At 33.8% G+C, this 20,469-nt stretch overlaps 2 protein-coding genes across 2 annotated transcripts; one reads left to right on the forward strand and one right to left on the reverse strand.

The window, feature by feature from the left end:
* Nucleotides 1-103: 103 nt before the first annotated feature.
* On the reverse strand, nt 104-8,353 carry ngs (notochord granular surface). The gene is made up of 11 exons (XM_056456081.1): nt 8,088-8,353; nt 6,351-6,519; nt 6,119-6,268; nt 5,699-5,818; nt 5,528-5,623; nt 4,770-4,904; nt 3,885-3,995; nt 3,701-3,811; nt 3,306-3,430; nt 2,354-2,617; nt 104-912 (listed from the first exon to the last, which is right to left on the reverse strand). Exons 1-11 carry the CDS (start codon nt 8,336-8,338, stop codon nt 825-827), a joined length of 1,620 nt encoding a protein of 539 aa, XP_056312056.1. The 5' UTR covers nt 8,339-8,353; the 3' UTR covers nt 104-824.
* A 518-nt stretch (nt 8,354-8,871) lies between these two features.
* On the forward strand, nt 8,872-19,597 carry ccnc (cyclin C). Its single transcript, XM_056456390.1, has 13 exons — nt 8,872-8,879; nt 9,006-9,059; nt 9,553-9,659; nt 11,504-11,588; nt 11,760-11,829; nt 12,394-12,445; nt 13,662-13,717; nt 14,197-14,232; nt 14,310-14,401; nt 15,672-15,739; nt 16,541-16,620; nt 16,710-16,828; nt 18,179-19,597. The coding sequence occupies exons 1-13, from the start codon at nt 8,872-8,874 to the stop codon at nt 18,231-18,233; spliced, it is 882 nt and encodes a 293-aa protein (XP_056312365.1). The 3' UTR covers nt 18,234-19,597.
* The last annotated feature ends 872 nt before the right edge of the window (nt 19,598-20,469 follow it).

Genomic DNA, 20,469 nt, shown 5'->3' on the forward strand with positions numbered 1-20,469 from the left:
GAGTTTTACAAATAAAATAAATGTTATATATTTATTGTTAAAATAAGTCAAATAAGTTGTCAAGTCATTGGAAAACAACTGCTGTGCGACGAGTCTTTATTCCTTTTAAACACTGAAATGACACATGGTTAATAGCTTAATACACACTTCATAAAGGTTTAGTCCATGGGTGCACAAACTCTGTCCTGGAGGGCCGGTGTCCTGCATAGTTTAGCTCTAACTTCTTTCAACACACCTGCCGGTAAGTTTCTAGTATACCTGGAAAGAGCTTGATTAGCTGTTTCAGGTGTTTTTAATTGGGGTTGGAACTAAAATATGCAGAACACAGCCCCCCAGAACCGAGTTTAGGCACACCTGGTTTAGTCAAAGCCCAAGGCAGATGGTAAAGTATGAGAAATTTTAGTGGCTTTGTGTCTCGCAAAATAAGATAATATGGTTAATTCAAGGCTTTAGATCAGTGTTTCTCAATCACATTCCCGGAGGACCACCAGAACTGCATGTTTTGGATGTCTTTTTTGTCTGTCACACCAGTTACAGTTCGTTCAGTCTCTGCTAATGAGCTGATGATCAAATTCAGGTGTGTTTGGTTAAAGACAAATGGAAAATGTGCACAGCTCGTGGTCCTTCGGTTAGAGCAGTGTTTCCCAACCCTGTTCCTGAAGGCACACCAACAGTACACATTTTCAACCTCTTCCTAATCAAACACACCTGAATCAACTTATCAGAACATTAGGAGAGACTCCATAACCACAAATGAATGGGTCAGATAAGGAAGACATCCAAAAAATGTACTGTTGTGCCTACAGGAACACCGCTGCTCTAGATCACTCGTCCTCATCTGCTGCTCCAGTAATGGTGATGGTACGTTCTTCTGTGTCCCTTTGAATCATGTCTTCATCTGTCTTAACTGTTCTGCAACAAAACAGAGATGGGAATTAGCTGGACGAACAACATTGATTGATTTAATAGTGTTTAAAATTGGTCATCTACACAAAGACATCAGCTATATACTAAATGACTGCAAGTTAACTATGTGGATATAATAACTTTAACTGAAACTACTATACTAAAAACTACTAACAATTCCTGGGAAAAACTACTCCATTACGCTAGTTTGAGTATTTGTAATTTGTTAATTTACACCACTGGTTGTAAATAAATCACATGAACATTTTCATAGTAGTCAATAATATCACAGAAATTCATTTAAAACTGAATAAATATATATTTACACATAATTACATTAATAATCTGCGGAAATCTGATTTTTGTCTGATTTTAAATTGTAATGCAATAATGTTTACCTTTAGCAAAGCTGCTTTGGAACAATTGTGAAAAGCGCTATACAGATAAACTTGAACTGAATTGAACTGAATGAAGTGAAACAGCATGAAGACAACACACTACAAACGCAACTCAATCAGAATATTGAGACATAAACAATCCTGAAACAATCCCCTTTTATTTCAGGCCTAATAATTTGCACAAGCAGGCATATTTTTTGTAATATTGTTGTAGAGTGGGTTCATTCATTCTGTCACAATCACCAGCAATCTAATCCTTGGAGATCGCTATAGAACTTCAAATCCTGTTATTTGGACTACATCTCCAGTCATGCACCGCTTACACACACCAGTTCCAGGTTTCCGCTGATTACACACACTTACAGCCAGAGGACTATTTATACAGTGCACACATACACACATCAGGGCTTAGTTTTGTTTTACTACGCGTGAACTTTTCGACATGTTTCCTGTCTTGCCTTGCTGTGTTTTTGACCCTCGCTTTGTTTTGTTTGATTAAGTTACTTGCTACCTGTACTGATCATTCGCCTATTTAATGACCACGACTCATTTGACTGCATGTACCTGTTTGACCCTGTTGACCGTTGCTTGTCTGACCTTTCTTGAATAAGCCTTGCATTTGGATCCAAAACTGCCTTGTCAGCGTCCCATCACATTACACATTCATTCATTCATTCATTTTCCTTCAGCTTAGTCTCTGATTTATAAGAAGTTACCACAGTGGAATGAACTGCCAACTATTCTGGCATGTTTTATGCAGCGGATTCGTTTCCAGCTGCAAACCCAGTACTGGGAAACACCCATACACACTCATTCAAACACACTATGGTGAATTTAGTTTATTCAATTCACCTATACCGCATGTCTTTGGACTGTGGGTGAAACCGGAGCACCCGGAGGAAACCCACACGAACACGGTGGAACATGCAAACTCCACACCGAAATGCCAACTGACCCAGCTGGAACTCAAACCAGAGACCTTCTTGCTGCGATGCGACAGTGTTAACCACTGAGCCACCAGGCCACATGGTAGAGCGGGTTACTTGTACCTAATGAGGACGGTCTTCCTCTCAGTCATCTCCACGGCCTGCTCATGAGTGAACTCCTCCACAGACTCGTGATGGTTGTGGTTGAGCGTTGAGTTACTGGAGATCATCTTCTCTGAGGCGGCTGAACTCACTGCTGCTGCAGCTGAACTGTATGCTGATGTCCCAGAAACACTGCTGATCAGTCCTGAACTCACACTGCCACCCATGAGAGATAGACCACCCACCATGCTGGACAAGCGACTGTCTTCTCCTTCTATCAGTTTCCTACAAAAACACAAGGAAATCAATATGGGAAGTGGACAATATATACAATATATATTGGTTGAAATCACAATTATTCCTCCTGTGTAATTTTCTTTTCTTTTTCAAGTATTTCCCAAATGATGTTTAACAGAGCAAGGAATTTTTCACAGTATTTCCTATAATATTTTTTCTTCTGGAGAAGGTCTTATTCGTTTTATTTTGGCTAGAATGAAAGCAGTTTTTATATATCTTAAAACCATTTTAAGGTCAATATTATTAGCCCCTTTAAGCTTTATTTTTTTCCATTGTCTACAGAACAAACCACTGTTAAACAATGATTTATCTAATTAACTTGCCTAATTAACCTAGTTAAGCCTATATATAAATATAGGCATATAGATTGATGTGATTCAATTAGTAATTGAATATGAGGCAACAATAATATTTGTTTACATTTAAAAAAATAAATAAAAATTACTGTATGGGTGAAATTATGGAAAATAAACATAAAATGTATTATAAAATAAAATTAAAATGTATAATATTTTGACTTTGCTTGCCTTAAACCCATTTAAATTCTGCCTCTGAGTAATTTTTTTGAATGACCACCACACCCCCATTGATTCGGGATGTTTACAGTCTTGTCACGAACAGAAATGAATATCTTGCTCAAGATAATATGATACAGTGGCAGATATAAGTGCAGTACCTGTATGTGGTGATTTCAATCTCCAGTGACATCTTAACATTGAGCAGATCCTGATATTCTCTCAGCAGGAGCGCAATCTTCCCCTTGATGGACCTCAGTTCCTCTTTAAGAGTCTCTATACGCATCTACACATGATCAAGCGAGAATAAATTGAAAAAATGTTTTTAGTATGCTTATATATAATAACTTTAACTGTTAAAGCTATTAGTTACAAGTTAATTAGCTAAGGTTAGTAGTATCTAATAAAGTTATGGTAACTAATAACCTTCTGATTTGGATTGTAATGCAATTATGTACACCTGTATTAAAGCTGCTTTGGAGTAATTGTGAAAAGCACTATACAAATAAAATTGAATTGAATAATAGTTGTTAATTTTTTGGGGGCGTGTCCTTACATGTAGCTCCTCCTCTTCTTTCCTGTAATTCTCCTGCGCCTCCTTGATCATCAGCAGCAGTGCTTCATTCCTGTTTTTAAGGGCATCCAGTTCTCTCTGTTTGTTCTGCATCTGTAAACACGTGTGCATTCAGTTATAATTCTGAATCATTTGGTGTTATTAGTAACACAAACCTTTCCCTCACCTCCTTCTTGTATCCCATGATTTCCTCTCTGGCGCTTCTCGCTGTTTCCATGTGGCGCGACGATACGTTGTTTAGATCTTGAAACTTTCCTTTGTACCAGGCGTCCATATCCTAGAAAACACCGGCAAAGAAACAGGTAAGGATCAAAGGTCAGTGTTGTGGATATTGTGGTGTTGTTTACATTTTTTTCCAGATGTTTTATTATCAAGAGGATAAGCAAGGGGTCCTCAGTATTTGCATATACAGTTAAAGTCAGTTAAAGTGTTTCTTTTTTAAATATTTCCCAAATGATGTTTAACAGAGCAAGGAAATTTTCACAGTATGTCTGATAATATTTTTTCTACTGAAGAAAGTCTTGTTTGTTTTATTTCGGCTAGAATAAAAACAGTTTAAAATTTTTTAAAATACACTTTAAGGTCAATATTATTAGCCCCTTTAAGCTAATTTGTTTCGATAGACTACAGAACAATCCATCACTACACAATAACTTTCCTAATTACCCTAACCTGCCTAGTTAACCTAATTAACCTAGTTAAGCCTTTAAATGTCACTTTAAGCTGTATTAAATTGTCTTGAAAAATATCTAGTCAAATATTATGTACTGTCATCATGGCAAAGATAAAATAAATCAGTTATTAGAGATGAGTTATTAAAACTATTATGTTCAGAAATGTGTTGAAATGAATCTTATCTTCGTTAAACAGAAATTGGGGAAAAAAAAATAACGGGGGCTAATAATTCTGCATTCAACTATATGTATGTGTATATATGCGTGTATGTATGTATGTATGTATGTATTTATATATATACATGTATGTATGTATGTATGTATATATATATATATATATATATGCAGATTGAGCATTTCATATTATATCATATTACCTGGAGGTTTTGCGCGGCAATACTGTCATACTGAGCCTGGATCTGTTTGAGGGCAGACGCCAGATCGGGCAAAGAGAAAGCGACATCTACTTTAGCCACAGATCCGTAAATTTGAGCCATCAACTCCTCGATTTCCTGACAGAAAAGGGGAAACATTAAAATTCAAGCAGAGATAGGTTTTTTGTTTGTTTGTTTTATATTTACTGAATAAATTACAGCATGTGCATCAAAAACGTCATGTGATTTTTGCTTCAACAGATAAGAAAAATGGCAGAAAGTTTTATGAGGAAGTGACGATTTTGTTCTCTTGGAAACTTTATTGAGGTGGATGGAAACTTTGTTGGATGGTGCTTTATTTGCAAATGTTTCATGCGATATTCCAGTTTTGCACATAAATGTAATTTGCATCTTTGGATGGAGACATGGCTAGTGAACACTGAACCCCACTGTATAAATGTTCATTCATTAATTTTCCCTCAGCTTGGTTGCACACATTAGAATGAACCACCAACTATTCTGGCTTATGTTTTACACAGCGGATGCCCTTCCAGCTGCAACCCAGTACTGGGAAACACCCCATACACACTCATTCACACACACTACAGCCAATTTAGTTTATTCAATTCACCTATAGCGCATGTATTTGGGCTGTGGGGGAGCACTCGGAGGAAACCCACTCCAACACAGAGAACATGCAACTCCACACAGAAATGCCAACTGTGACTGTGAGTAGATTGCACACAAAGTAACTTGTGCACCTTTTTGTGAATCCTCTGCAAGAACTCGAGCTCCACTTCCAGATTTTCCAGTCGTTTTTCCAAAGCAATTCGGGCCGAGGTGGCTGCATCCACATCCTAGTAGACGGAGGGAGTTTAGACACCATTGCAATGTAAAACCGACTGTATTTTTGTTATTAAATTGGACTTTACCGGTCTGAAGGCTTCAATCTCGAGCTCCGCCTTCTTCCTGGCCTCCAAAGCCTCCTCGTATTTCACTTTCAGCATTTCCAGCTGACCTGCCATGGCATCCTTTGCTGCTACTGCCAGATCCTGTAATACATTATACACACATTAAATATGGCCATATTTAATAGGCCAATCAGTGTCAATCAATTAGTGACTTTACCTTTTTATTATCATTGCATATCAGCCATTTGCCAAAACACACTTATTTCATTTCAAACTCAACATATTTTAGATTTAATTATAATAAAATCATGAAAAATAAAGATTAAATAGACATTTAATTTAACATAATTACATTTAATTGTCCATAGAAAAATAATTAGATACACATAACGTTGGTGAATAGTGTGTACATTAGTGGCTCTGTGGTTCATCATGTCTCACCCGCTGGATCTTCATCTGGTCTGCAATCTTCTTCATCTCCCTCAGTTGTTCCTCATAAAGCAATCGCAGACCAGACGGCTTCACATGGTGGCCTTTAATGGCATCGATCTCAGTCTCCAGCAGCTTATTGCTCTGCTCCAGAGAACGTACCTGGACCAACCAAACACCGGTCTTCAAAATGGATACCATAAAGAGAGAGCCAAGAAGGTGAAAGGCATGACATTTTTTATACCTTCTCAATGTATACAGCCAGCCGATCATTGAGGGCCATCATCTCCTTCCTCTCGCTGGTGCGTGTGCTGAGGAAAGCCTGATTCTCAGCGGCTGCAGCGTCCAGATCCACTGCACCTCTAGCAACACCAAAGCCCATGCCGAGACACAGTGTTCCCATACTCACACTGCTGTAGAGTGAATCAGACATGCAAAGGGACATTATTACTGTCAATTATAATCTTTAAAAAATACATTTCACAAAATAATACGAAATATAGACTGTAGTTAAAAAATAAGACTAGTAGAAAAAACATTGTAATAACAGAGTAAACTTTCCTATTATTACTAATTAAGTAAAAGTTAATTAAGTATAATTAATATTTAAATATTATTGTCTTATTATTATTATATAATATTATTATATTATTTTCCTCAAAAAATACAGTAAAAAATTATTTGATTAGTCTACATATAATTTATTTAACCGTAATAATGATTGTGGGGCGACGCGGTGGCGCAGTAGGTAGTGCTGTCGCCTCACAGCAAGAAGGTCGCTGGTTCGAGCCTCGGCTGGGTCAGTTGGCGTTTCTGTGTGGACTTTGCATGTCCTCCCTGCATTCGTTCCCTCCCTGCGTGAGTTTTCCTCCACGTGCTCCAGCTTCAAAGACATTCGGTACAGGTGAATTGGATAAACTAAATTGGCCATAGTGTATGAGTGTGGGTGAGTGTGTATGGATGTTTCCCGGAGATGGGTTGCAGCTGGAAGGGTATCCTCTGCATAAAACCATATGCTGAATAAGTTGGTGGTTCATTCCGCGGTGGCGACCTCAGATTAATAAAGGGACTAAGCTGAAAAGAAAATTAATGAATAATGATTGCCCATTATGAGCATTTATGAGCGCTTGTATTCGGTGGCATTATTCATTATTCTTTACATTAAAATAATGGCATAAATGTGTATGTTTAGAAAAAAATACTAATTAAAGTGAGAACAAATCAAGAGAAACAAAAACTATATCAAATGTTTTGAAATGCTTACAATATTTTGCATGTTATGTAGCTGTATTGTCTTTTGACTAAAATATTATTGAATATATAGTCATTTTAATTAATATATCTGTGTTGTTCAAATGCACCACAATATATTACATATTCATTGAGAAATGATTGAAACTTTTCAAAATGGGCTGTAGTCTACTCATTCATCCATATATCTCTTAATGTGACATTATGTTTCACATTTAATTTGTTAAAATTAGGCGACAAATAATAACACAGTAAAATTATATTATTTTCCTTATTTATTCTAAATTATTTTTTATTTAAATGTGTTGAGCTACTAATAACACAGTAAAAGTAAAGCCTATAGTTTCCTAAAAGAGCATACAGTTAACATATTTAATTAGTGATTTATATAATTGTACATTCAATGTATTATGAGCTATTAAAAATAACACAGTAAAATTACATCATTTTTTCTTAAAAAAAAAGTAAAATACTTAATTATTTATTTAGGCTACATCATTAATTGATTGTCCAGTATGAGCACTTATAGTTGAACACATTGTTTTTTTTACATACAATTTGTTAGGCTACATATAACACAGTAAAATTACATTAGGCATATTTTCCTAAAATCAAAACACAGTAAAATATTTAATTATTTATTTAGGCTACATTATTAATTGATTGTCAAGTTTGAGCACTTATATTCGAGAACATTAGATATATTACATTAGATTAGATGCCTATTTACCTGGTCATGCGGGATTTGCGTGTCCCGGACAGCGCCCTGCGGCCGGTGCTGCGGGAGTAGCTGGCGGACCGGTGTCTAGTGGCCCCGCGGGTGGGAGAAGGGCTGGAGACCCGGACCTGGAGGGTGGAAGATGCGGCCAGTCCTCCCTCAAAGTGCCGGCGGTAAGAAGACATCCTCTCCGGGCTGTAACTCATGCTGAAACCGGTGGTCCTGAGACAGTAGCGTGTGATTGTATCCTCACACTCATTCATGCGGTAGTTTTATACCTGCTGTCCCGCGGAGGAATCTCGAACCTCGGGCTGACATGAACTTAACCCGCCGCTGAACAATCTGACGGGTCACCGCGAAGAGTTTTACCGCAGTAAAAATAGAGGAGCGAGTTTTCCTGATGCCTGAGATCTTTATTAATCACATTCTCTCCACTAAAAGTGTCGAAAACCTTTGGAGATTGACAGTAGCCTAGTGGTGACTTCATCGAGGAGGTGCATGCTAATTATTTATCATAAATTAAGGGTTACTGTAGACTATTATGTTCTGTAAAAACAAATAATAATGTTATAATGACATTGTAAAGTTTATTTACAGCTGTCAAAGACAAAAAGCATGAGAATATATAATAAATAAAATCATCCATATTATATTATATTATATTATATTATATTATATTATATTATATTATATTATATTATATTATATTATATTATATTATATTAAAATAATTTCGATTAGACAAAAATAAACTTGATGCCATTTTTAAAAGTCCGCAAAAACTTTTCCGGAACTAATGCGTTTGTTTGTTTCCTGCCGGACCGTTTTAGTCTTCACATTGAAGTTCCACGGAGTGTTTTTTCTGTCGCGCTCCTCATCAGATCCGAACGGAGCATCGATATTTTAAACACAATTTAACAGCACATTAAGGTTAATTTTTCTACCCTCAAGATGGCAGGGGAACTTTTGGCAGAGTTCACATTAGTAAGTATATTCGTTTTAAAGACTTAAATCGCGCACATTAAAAGGGTTTCTATAGGTTTTGCTGTGGTTACGGGGCTATTAGAGAAATAAAACATTACAGTTATCATATTTGACTTATAAATGCGAATTAAGTACCAAATCTTGGTTAATGCCAAGACCTTAAATACAGAGATTAGATTAATTGACTTTTATATTTCGAATAGTATAAATTGTTGGCTTACTAGCTTTAGCCGTCCGGCTAGTGAAGAAACCACATAGAGTTTAAATTGTGAATCATTTGCATAAATATCGGTTAATTACTACGTAAATTAATTTTCACTAATTTAATTGACATGATTATAAGTCCAGTTAATGTAATGTTGTGATGTTTTAATGCTAATATGCAGATATGAAGTATTTGTTCCTTGATCAATATATTTGATTATATATTGATATATGTGTGTGTTATTTTTTTAATGGTTTGTGATTTGAAAGTGTCTTTGTTTTTCATCAGTCTGCAGTGGGTTCTGGACAAACAGGATCTGATGAAGGAGAGACAGAAAGATCTCAAGTTCCTCACAGAGGAGGAGTACTGGAAACTGCAGATATTTTTTGCCAATGGTTTGATGAGAAATTGCTTATTTAGTTGTTTTGTCTTTATTGGATCTGAAACTGTATTTCTAGACTAAGTGCAAAGAAAGACCAAAATATTCAACAATATTGCATTTATTTATATTACATGATGTTGGAATATCTAGCCAATTCCATGCATGTTCAATAAAAAAAAGTCAGGAGAGAGTTTTCTTCAATGTCAAAAATATTAGTACTTTATTAGATACAAATGAATAAATCAAGGACACAGCTCTGGGTTACAGTACCCCAATGCAAAACAAGAATTACATTCAGTAGGTTCGCAACTAACTTACATTTCCCTGACTCCAGCAAATATACACAACTCATATTAACAGGTGGAGTTTTGGTGTAACGTCACTTATCAGTCTTTGGCTGTTGTACCCAAACATACTTCCTCTTTCTGCAACCCTTCTCTGCAAACCAGAACTGAACAGTTAAGTGCATCTTCAATATATTTCACAACTTCTACAAGCATCCAGCTCCTTGTGACATGTCTAGACTTCTTGTTAGACAGAAGTCTGGAGCAGGGCCCTCCGCATTATATTTATTCTTATTCTGCTATTTCCCTATTGTCAGCAGTTCCCTCTAAGAAGTATGCAATAGGAAGTAGGAAAGAAGAAATATGTTTGGTTAATATATAGTTTCATACAAAAGAAAAAGATTGATTAATCTGTTATTAGTTAAAACATTATTTTGTAATAAAAAATAAACACAAAAGTAAAAAAAAAATTCTTATTCACTACAATGACAATAATAATGGCAGTTTATTTATATAGCACAATCTAAAACAACCCAAGTTGACCGATGTGCTTAACAATAACCAAAAACCACAAACAGCAAGAATAAGTCGAAGACAAAAACAAGTAAAAAAAAAAAAAATAATAACAAAAATAAAAGCTTTTACGTCGACAAAATTCTGTAAAATATGAGCTAAATCTTAGTCATGTTTTAAATGCTTTGTGAAACAAAGTTTTTACTTGGATTTAAGAACAAACAGACAAAGATGCAGCCAATCTAATGCAAAAGGGCAAATAATTCCGAAGTTTAGAAGCAGCTTGATCTCCCTGATATTTTAAGCTAGACTTAGGAATGAACAAAATTTATGAACGTGAGTTTTTATTATGCATAGAAAGCATATTAACTATAAGTATCTACTTTAATGCTTATATGCTTAATGCTTTAAAGTTTCCTCATCATTTGGTGTAGAAGAAAAATATATTTTTTCATATTTACAAATGTATTTATTTCATTCAAATTTAATAACTATAATACAACAATAGTTTAATAAATAATAATAATAAATAATACATGTATATTAAAAATGAAATGGGAGTTTATTCTGATGTGTACTTTTAAACATATGCAAACATAATAGGTGATTTTGTTAAATTTTAAACTTTTAAAACATGATCTTATTAAATTTTATTGTATTTTAAATAAGTCTTGCTTACAAATGGGTAAATCTTTTTTCGTCATTTAAACATATTTATATGGCAATATTTTTGGGCTACACTGTTATTTTTTAATGTTATTAAATGATTGATTTTCAAGATTTATTTGATGTAAACTATTTTTACACTTAGACATTTTAGGAGGAGTTGTTTGTAAAGGAATGAAAAATAATGGCACTTTTTAGTTGGATGCTTAAGTCTTCATTTTTAACCCATATACATTTGAAAATGTCGAGTTACAGCAGAGCAGTAATGTAAATGTGTATTTTTTCTGTTTTGTAATTTATTTAAATTTGGGTTTTAAATACAAAGTTAATTTAAAGCCTAAAGCTTTGGACTGTTTAAACACTTTAAAATGTTTAATTTGTCCTCTTGTGACAGTGATTCAAGCCTTGGGCGAACACTTGAAACTCAGACAGCAGGTCATCGCCACGGCAACTGTCTACTTTAAGCGTTTCTATGCCAGGTGAGCAGAGCAGTGCCTTCATTAAAAGCTTGTTTCTTCTGAAGATTTCTCCTCTAGATTCATGGTTCTTCTGTTTTTCAGAGAGTGATGTGGTGCTTTATTTTTATTTCTGTGGCTTTCATTTAAGTACTCTTTATTCCATGAATTAAAAGATAATCTCTTTTTTTTCAGGTACTCTCTGAAGAGCATAGACCCTGTGTTAATGGCCCCAACATGTGTGTTTCTGGCCTCTAAAGTAGAGGTAAACACTCTGTCTGTATATAATACACAGTGCTCAGCATAAATGAGTACAGCCCATTTTGAAAATGAATATTTTTATCCATTTCTCAGGGAATATAGGTCATATATTTTGGTGCATTTGAACAAAACAGATTTATTAAATGGTTATATTTATTAAAATAATAGTTTAGTCTCCAAACATCTTTAGAAATAGAAAGAAAATTTAAAAACTACACAAACTTTACAAACTACACAATTTTATTTATTTTTTTCTCTTGATTTTACTTTTCTACATTTTTATTTAATATTTTTCCATAATATATAAATTTGGTTGTACAAATTTTTTGCCCGTTATCGTCATTTTTTTTTAAGTTAGATAAGATCCAGAATTGGCTTCAGTACTGAATAAACTAATGCATATGCACAAATATAATATTGTAAATTATCCAATAGAAAATATGAATTTAAAAGAGAGATTTGTGAGGGGTGAACTTATTTATGCTGGCCACTGTAAACACATCGTTTATACAGATTTCGGCTGAAAGATGTCTGAAATTGCATTTTAACAATAAAACTCTGTCAACAGGAATTTGGTGTCGTTTCGAACACTCGGCTTATTTCAGCAGCAACGTCTGTGTGTAAGTGGACTATATTTTACAATATTCATTTTTTTTCCTAGTCATATATATTTTTCCTAATCATATGTTTTAAATTCTACTAATATATTATATAATAAGTTATTTTTTATATATGAAGAGTATATATGAAGAGAGAGAACCTCTAAGTCTCATCTGAGATTTTAATCTAAAATTAGCTTTTTCCTCAGGCTTTTGTGTGTCACTTCAGTAATTTTGCCTTTATTGCAAATAATAGATTATTTTCATTGCCTTTAAAGTGAACTTGAACTTAACTGAACATAAATATCGGAGGCTGAGTAACTTTTAGAGGAAAATTTCAGACGGCGCTTAGAGGTTTTTGCATCTGAACCCTTCATATATATACATACACAAACACTTTTATATATACATTATCTAAACTTGCCTAATATTTTCAAATCAATATTATGATATAATTTATTTTATCTAAAAGCCAAGGAATTGTTGCTGTTACTAATTTTAATTTAGTTTAACTTAATATACAAAAACAACTAACAAAATACTATTTGGACATGTTTAAAGCTGTAATCATGAAAATGAAAAAACTAAAATTAAAACAAAATATAAGCATGTCCAATTATACAAAAATAACAGTTTAATGTCTTCCTCATTAGTCATTTTTGTAGTATATGCAGTTGAAGTCAGAATTATTAGCCCCCCTGTTTATTCTTTCCCCTATTTTCTGTTTAACAGAGAGAAGATTTTTTTTCAACACATTTCGAAACATAATGGTTTCAATAACTCATCTCTAATAACTGATTTATTTTATCTTTGCCATGATGACAGTAAATAATATTTGACTAGATATTTTTTCAAGACACTTCTATACAGCTTAAAGTGACATTTAAAGGCTTAACTAGGTTAATTAGGTTAACTATGCAGGTAAGGGGAATTAGGAAAGTTATTGTATATCGATGGTTTGTTCTGTAGACTATTGAAAATAAATGAGCTTAAAGGGGCTAATAATATTGACCTTAAAATGGATTTTAAAAAATTAAAAACTGTTTTTATTCTAGCCGAAATGAAACAAATAAGACTTTCTCCAGAAGAAAAAATATTATCAGACATACTGTAAAAATTTCCTTGCTCTGTTAAACATGATTTGGGAAATATTTAAAAAAGAAAAGAAAATTAAAAACAGAGACTAATAATTCTGACTCCAACTGTACGTATTTCTCACACTTTTCTTTTTTAACAGTGAAAACAAGATTCTCTTATGCCTTCCCAAAGGAGTTTCCCTTCAGAATGAACCACGTGAGTCAGACGTCTGTGTTTCACTACATCAGAAAACACGATGAGACTGTCATCTGAGAGTTTTTCTCCAGAGCATGACTTCACTAGGAGATTTTGGAAATCTGACAGCAGCACTATACATCCAGATAATAATTTCTTGTAACTTGTCTGATTCATATGATGGAAACACTAGTCGAGAGTTTGAGATTGTGTGTGTGCTGATGATGCAGTGTTTCTGACACCCGTTCAGGAGTGAAATTCCTCACACTCACAACACCTTCGTAGGAAAGTCTCATTATCCTGATAGATGACTTCTGGTTTTGGCAGTTCATGTCTCGGGCTGGTGATAAGTGCCATATGATTACTAGCAGTGTTGTTGATTCAGCACAGCACTAGTCAGGTGTTGTAAGGGAAACATTGCTGTCTCCATTTAGTAAAGGGGAAAATGCCAGTTAGTGCACATTAGTTCTCAGTGAACTCATGACTTTCTCTTTCGCTAGATCCTGGAGTGTGAATTCTACTTACTGGAGCTCATGGTTGGTATTGATTGATTCTTGAGGTTGTGCTGATGTTGTTTTCAGCGTTGGTTAATGGATGTTTGGTTTTGTTTCAGGACTGCTGTCTGATTGTGTATCACCCGTACAGGCCGTTATTACAGTATGTACAGGACATGGGGCAGGAGGACATGCTGCTGCCGCTGGCTTGGTGAGGAGTGTGTGTGTGTGGATTCAGCATAAACAACCACATTTCTTTTATATGCCGATTAAAGAGATTGTTCGCCCAATCATCCATCACTTTTGATGTTGTTTTAATGCCTTATACTCTTCTTTCTTTTTTGCATGAGACCTTTTTATGCTCATGCATGCCTGTGTAATGGTAGTTAAATCACAATCACACTTAAAGGGGTAGTTTACACTAAATTGAACATTCTGCCATCCTTCACTTGTCACAAACCAGTTAGATTTTCTTTTCTTCCATTAAACACAAAAGAAGATGTTTTGAAAAATGTTGGAATCTGGTAACCATTGACCATTTGATTAGTTTTTCCTACTATGGAAGTCAGTGATTAGCCATTTTAAACATTCTTCAAACTATGTTGTTTTGTGTTCAGCAGAAGAAATAAAGTCTTAAGTTTGAGGGTGAGTGAACAGTGAAAGATTTCCCTTTAAGAATTAATAAGAATCCTTTTAATATACGAATTAAAATGCAAACATATCAAAGAATATTCCCATGTAAGTTAATAAATGCCATATATTGCAAGTATTATGTGGACATATGATAAGGCTTGGTGAAAAACAAACCTAAATTAAAGTATTGTTAGACTAAATTCCTGATGTTGAACATTTTTCGAAGCTCTTATTAATGAGGCATTTCAATCTGATTATATACTGCATTAGAATGATTATTCAGTACACTGCGAAAATGCTTTTCTTAATAAGTTTTTTGTGTTGTTTTTAGTCAAAATATCAAATAAATTGTTTGTCAAAAAGCTTTCTAGACAAGAAAAAAGATTGTTTTGTTTTCAGAAATAAGTCGTAAAAATTAAGTGAGATTTTTCCTTAAAACAAGCTAAATTATCTGCGCATAGCGTGCTTAAAACAATCTTATTTCAAACCAAAAAGATTTGATTTAACTCATACATCTCACTATTAGGCAGATTCTTTTGCTTGTATTAAAGAAAAACTCAGTTAATTTAGATTTAATTTCATTTTAAAAACAAAACAACATTTTAACTTGACTTAACTCTGGAAGATGCTTCTTGATTTAAGAAGTTTTAGATATTTGGATTAGAAAGAAAACAAAAACTCAAGGTAAGTAAAGCATTTTAGCAGTGTAGATTTACATTTTACTGCACTGTTGTTAATCACTGTTATTTACCTGCAGCAACCAACGAACCAGAAGTCTCACACATTAAAAAGCAAGGTGGATAAATGTATACAGATGTCTGATATGAATGTTTTCAATGTGTTTATAGGAGAATAGTGAACGACACCTACAGAACAGACCTGTGTCTGCTTTATCCTCCATTTATGATTGCACTGGGTAAGAACAACCTTTCTAAGCTCAGTCTGAGATAAGAGCAGATAAAAAAGTTGCTAAAGCCTCACATAAAGTTTTTTTCTTTTCTTAACTAGTCTTATTATTGTTTTGTAGTTCTTTTTCTTCTGAACCTTTCACATGTAATTTTGCTAAGTACGATGCGATCCTGGATTAACATCTATGTTGATCCTGGAACATCATTTTTGTTTGAAAATGTAATCAATATCTATTCCCTTCCCCTAAACCCAACCATAACTGTAAACTATTCCCAAAATCAAAGGGGAATAATAGTCGGATAACAATCATGTAGAAGTACATAACCCTAATTGTAAATTTAACACGGACAGTAAGCATATCCCTTAATTCTGATTGGCTGATTAGAGTGTTGTTCCAGGATCAACATAGATGTTAATCCAGGAACATGTCCTACTTGGTGAAATCAGGTTGGCGTAATCTTTTATAGTGGTAGTTGGGTAAATAATTCCCTTGTTCATCGTTCTAACCTTCTGAATTGTATTGCATTGTTAAGGAGTATTTAGTAAATGTACTGCAAGTTAAAATGTCGCCAAAGTTACTGGTTGAATCCTGAAGTTGCGAGAACATATTAAAATGTATAGAAAGAGTCTTTAATAAAGGTATCAAGAGTTATTGAATTTTATATATATATATATATATATATATATATATATATATATATATATACACACACACACACACACACCTTATATTAGTAGTAGCAGTAGTATATTTATCATCTATCCTGTAGTTAATATCTGAATTACAATTGTTTTCTTCCTCCTCCAGCCTGCCTGCATGTGGCATGTGTGGTTCAGCAGAAAGACGCCAGACAGTGGTTTGCTGAGCTCTCTGTGGACATGGAGAAGGTAAGGCTCGTTAAGGTTTAAAATAAATGAATGTATTTTGCTGGATGTCGATCTCCTGTAAGTTTGTGTGAACATCTGGTGTGGAGCAGATCCTGGAGATCATCAGGGTGATCCTGAAGCTCTATGACCAGTGGAAGAACTTTGACGATAGGAAGGAAATCGCCGCTGTGCTCAACAAGGTGCCCAAACCCAAACCTCCTCCTAACAGGTGAGATAGAGCGCAGTGCTTTACCCTCTCATTTATTAATATTAAATCACCTTAGAATTATAAGGTTCTATCTGTCTATCTTATGTCAAAATTGAGTTATTGACAGATTCTTTTTAAATGATAACTTATTTATATTATGGGATGTTTTTAGTAAGTTGTTTACATTTTAATTTTTATTAAAAAAAAAAACAAATGTTACACACATACTGTTTGCTATTGGAATGCAAAAACTATGAAGCTCAATATCTCAAAATCATTCAGAACGCAGATAGAACCTTAGAATTCCAAGGTGACGATTAGTATTTAATTTATTTTAGCATAGCATTGTTGCAAAGAGGAACAATAGGAAAAGTAAAATTGTGTTACACTTCATTTTAACTGGCTCATTCATTCTATACTGTTTTTGCAGCTATTTGAAAATTGGGTAATCCTTGCAAAATTAAAGATTTTTGAATGAAAAGATTTATATAAAACACTATATGGCTTACTTATTAAGATTTTAATAACTTTAACTTTATTTATATACAATTTTATTAAGCAGAAACTTGATTGACAGTGAGCACATGACATGCAAACTGCATAGTATAATCTGCTGGTTTTGAACATACAGAGTAATAATGAAGTACAGTAATGTAAACAACCAAATAACTTTAATAAGTAAATGATATGCTTTATTCACTTATTAAAGTTAATAATTTACTTATTAATGTTGCCGATATTAAAATCTTAATAAATACTTCAGTAACTTTAATTGTAATAAGTTTAAGAGATTAAAGTATTTATTAATATTCTTGAATTATTCTTATTATTAAAAAAGTGGAAAAACCCATAAATATTTATATTTACACATTCCCAAATTTCTTATTTCATTTTTAGTTGTGGTTTTGGTTAATATTAATTTAGTCTATGGTTTTGAAGGATGTTATGCAGATACTTTAATAGTCCAACGTTATTTAGTTTTTGTTTTATTTTTATTTAATGTTTTTGCTATATCCTCTGTTCATTAAGCTTTACTTCATTTACTGAACTAATTTTCTGGATTTTAGTTTTCGTAAAGCACATGTAATTGTCATGGCTTTTTATTTATTTATTTTAAAAAACTTTTGGTAATTCTACTGCTTTGCTTCAGCTTCAGCTTATTTTATTTCAGCTAGTTGCCAAAGAAATGTGTAATTTTCCTATCTTAACAAGTACCTGGAATATAACATTTTTATTTTCTACTTTAATTTAATTGCCAAAATGAATTTTAGTCCAAGTATTAAGAATTAAGTCCAAAAGTAATAACATCTGACATTTGTGCCTGTGCTGTCCTAACATCTGACATTTATGCCTGTAATCTCCTGACTTCAGCGAGACCGACCAGAGCTCAAACGGCAGTCAAAACAGCTCGTACAGTCAGTCCTAGAGCGTCATCTGCTGGTGAACATGAGGCAGAGCGATCCACAGAGGCAAAAACGGCACATCCTGGCACATTTGAACGCTGCTTTTCACAAGCACATTGTTTTCTGACCGTGAGAAAACTGATTCCTGGCACACACACACACACACACAGAGATCTTCTCTTTTCTCTCCTCTGGACTCTTCCAACCAATCAAAGCAGACTCCACCTCCTTCCTTCTTTCCTTCCTTCCACAAATCAGAGCAGTTGGAATGATGCCACTTACTACTTTCCACCAATCAGAGCAGACAAAATGACTATACCTACGTCCTTCCACCAATCAGAGCAGGAGGGGAGCGAACTGCTCACCAATAAGAAATCTGCTTTGATTTAGAGTTGCCAAGCTTAAGGCTGTAGTGCTGAATGTTATGGACACACACACAACATAAAAGTATAAGTTCGATGGTCTTGACTTCCTTGAAAAGTCTCATGAAGCAATGTGGAGGTTCTTTTGGGAACAAAGAAGACTTGATTTTCTGTATATGAGAGTGAAGAAGAGAGAGTGTGTGTGTGTTGTTGAATTAATATTGTATGCGTGCCTCTCGTCGACCATATCACAGTTTTGTATTCCTCAGGGAAACGGATCAGTCCTCTCTACAAAGTGGCTGGTTGTAAACTGATTGGCCACAGGGCTATGTGACGTGATCTTTTTCAAACCCTCGTACTGTGTAAATCAACTCCTGATTGGATGCTTGAACGTTTTTTTGTTGACGTGAGTGGATGTGAGTTCGCCACTGTGAGATTTAGTGATATGGATAGTTTGATTTGATCACAAAAATGCTCCCTAATCGCATTGTAAATATGCTTTCCTTCTATACCCCTTTTATTCTATAGTTATACTGTATGTTGTGTAGTGTTGCTTTCGTTTTGTTATTTTAATTTGATGTATTAACAGCGCACAAAGTGATCGTTCCCCAAAATATTTACATTTGCTCATCATCTACTCAACTTCAGGTGGATGAGTTTTTTTCCTGCACTCAAAAAATTGCTGTTTGTTCAAACTACTTATTAAAAATGAGCTGAATCAACACAATTATTGTTTTGTTTTTGGACAACTTAACTGTTTTAAGTTTAATCCACTTAAATTTGTAACAACTATTAAGTTATAGTGTAAAACAATTAAGTTGTCCCCTTCCCACCAAAGAAAAAAATCAAGAATTGTGTTGTTTCAGCTCAATTTAAATAAGTAGTTTGAACAAACTACGGATTTACGGATTTATTTTTTACGGATCATATTTACAGATATATTTAATCATTTTTAAAACCGTTGACCAAACATTTTATAGTGTACATGGTGAAAATATCAGATTCAGAATGAGCTTCATTCGCCAAGTGTGCACAAAAACACAAGGAATGTTTTGTTTATTTCAGGAGCTTAGTGTACATATATTAACACAAGAACACAATGACACTTAAATTATTTACTTGTGTTAATATATGTACCCTAAGCTCCTGAAATAAGCAAAGCATTCCTTGTGTTTTTGTGCACACTTGGTGAATGAAGCTCATTCTGAATCTGACTCTGATATTTTCACATTGTACACTGTAAAAAAATGTTTGGTCAACAGTTTTTAAAATGATTAAAAATATCCGTAAATATAAATATTTAAGCTTAACAGACTCAAATGCTGTTTTTTTTCAAACTACTTATTTAAATTGAGCTGAAACAACACAATTCTTGATTTTTTTTTTTTTTTTGGTGGGAAGGGGACAACTTAATTGTTTAACTTATTAGTTGTTTCAAATTTAAGTGGACTGAACACAAAACAATTAAGTTGACCAAAAAATAAAATAAATTGTGTTGAAATAGGCTCATTTTAAATAAGTAATGACATTTAAATTATTTACTTATTACTTATTTAAAATGAGCTGAATCAACACAATTATTTTATTGTTGGACAAATTAATTGTTTTATGTTCAATCCTCTTAAATTTGAAACAACTAATAAGTTAACTTAATAGTATAAAACAATTAAGTTGTCCCTTTCCCACCAAAAAAATCAAGAATTGTGTTGTTTCAGCTCAATTTAAATAAGTAGTTTGAACAAACGGCAAATGTCAGTCATGTTTTGAGTCATATTTATATATACATATTTATATTTACAGATATTTAGATTCATTTTGAAAACGATTGACTTGTTTCTTGAAACATTCTTCAAAATATCTTCTTTTGTGTTTAATAGAGTGAGAAATTCATAAAGGT

The sequence above is a fragment of the Danio aesculapii genome, chromosome 4 (genome assembly GCF_903798145.1).
Source record: "Danio aesculapii chromosome 4, fDanAes4.1, whole genome shotgun sequence".
In the NCBI taxonomy this organism is placed as follows: Eukaryota; Metazoa; Chordata; class Actinopteri; order Cypriniformes; family Danionidae; genus Danio; species Danio aesculapii.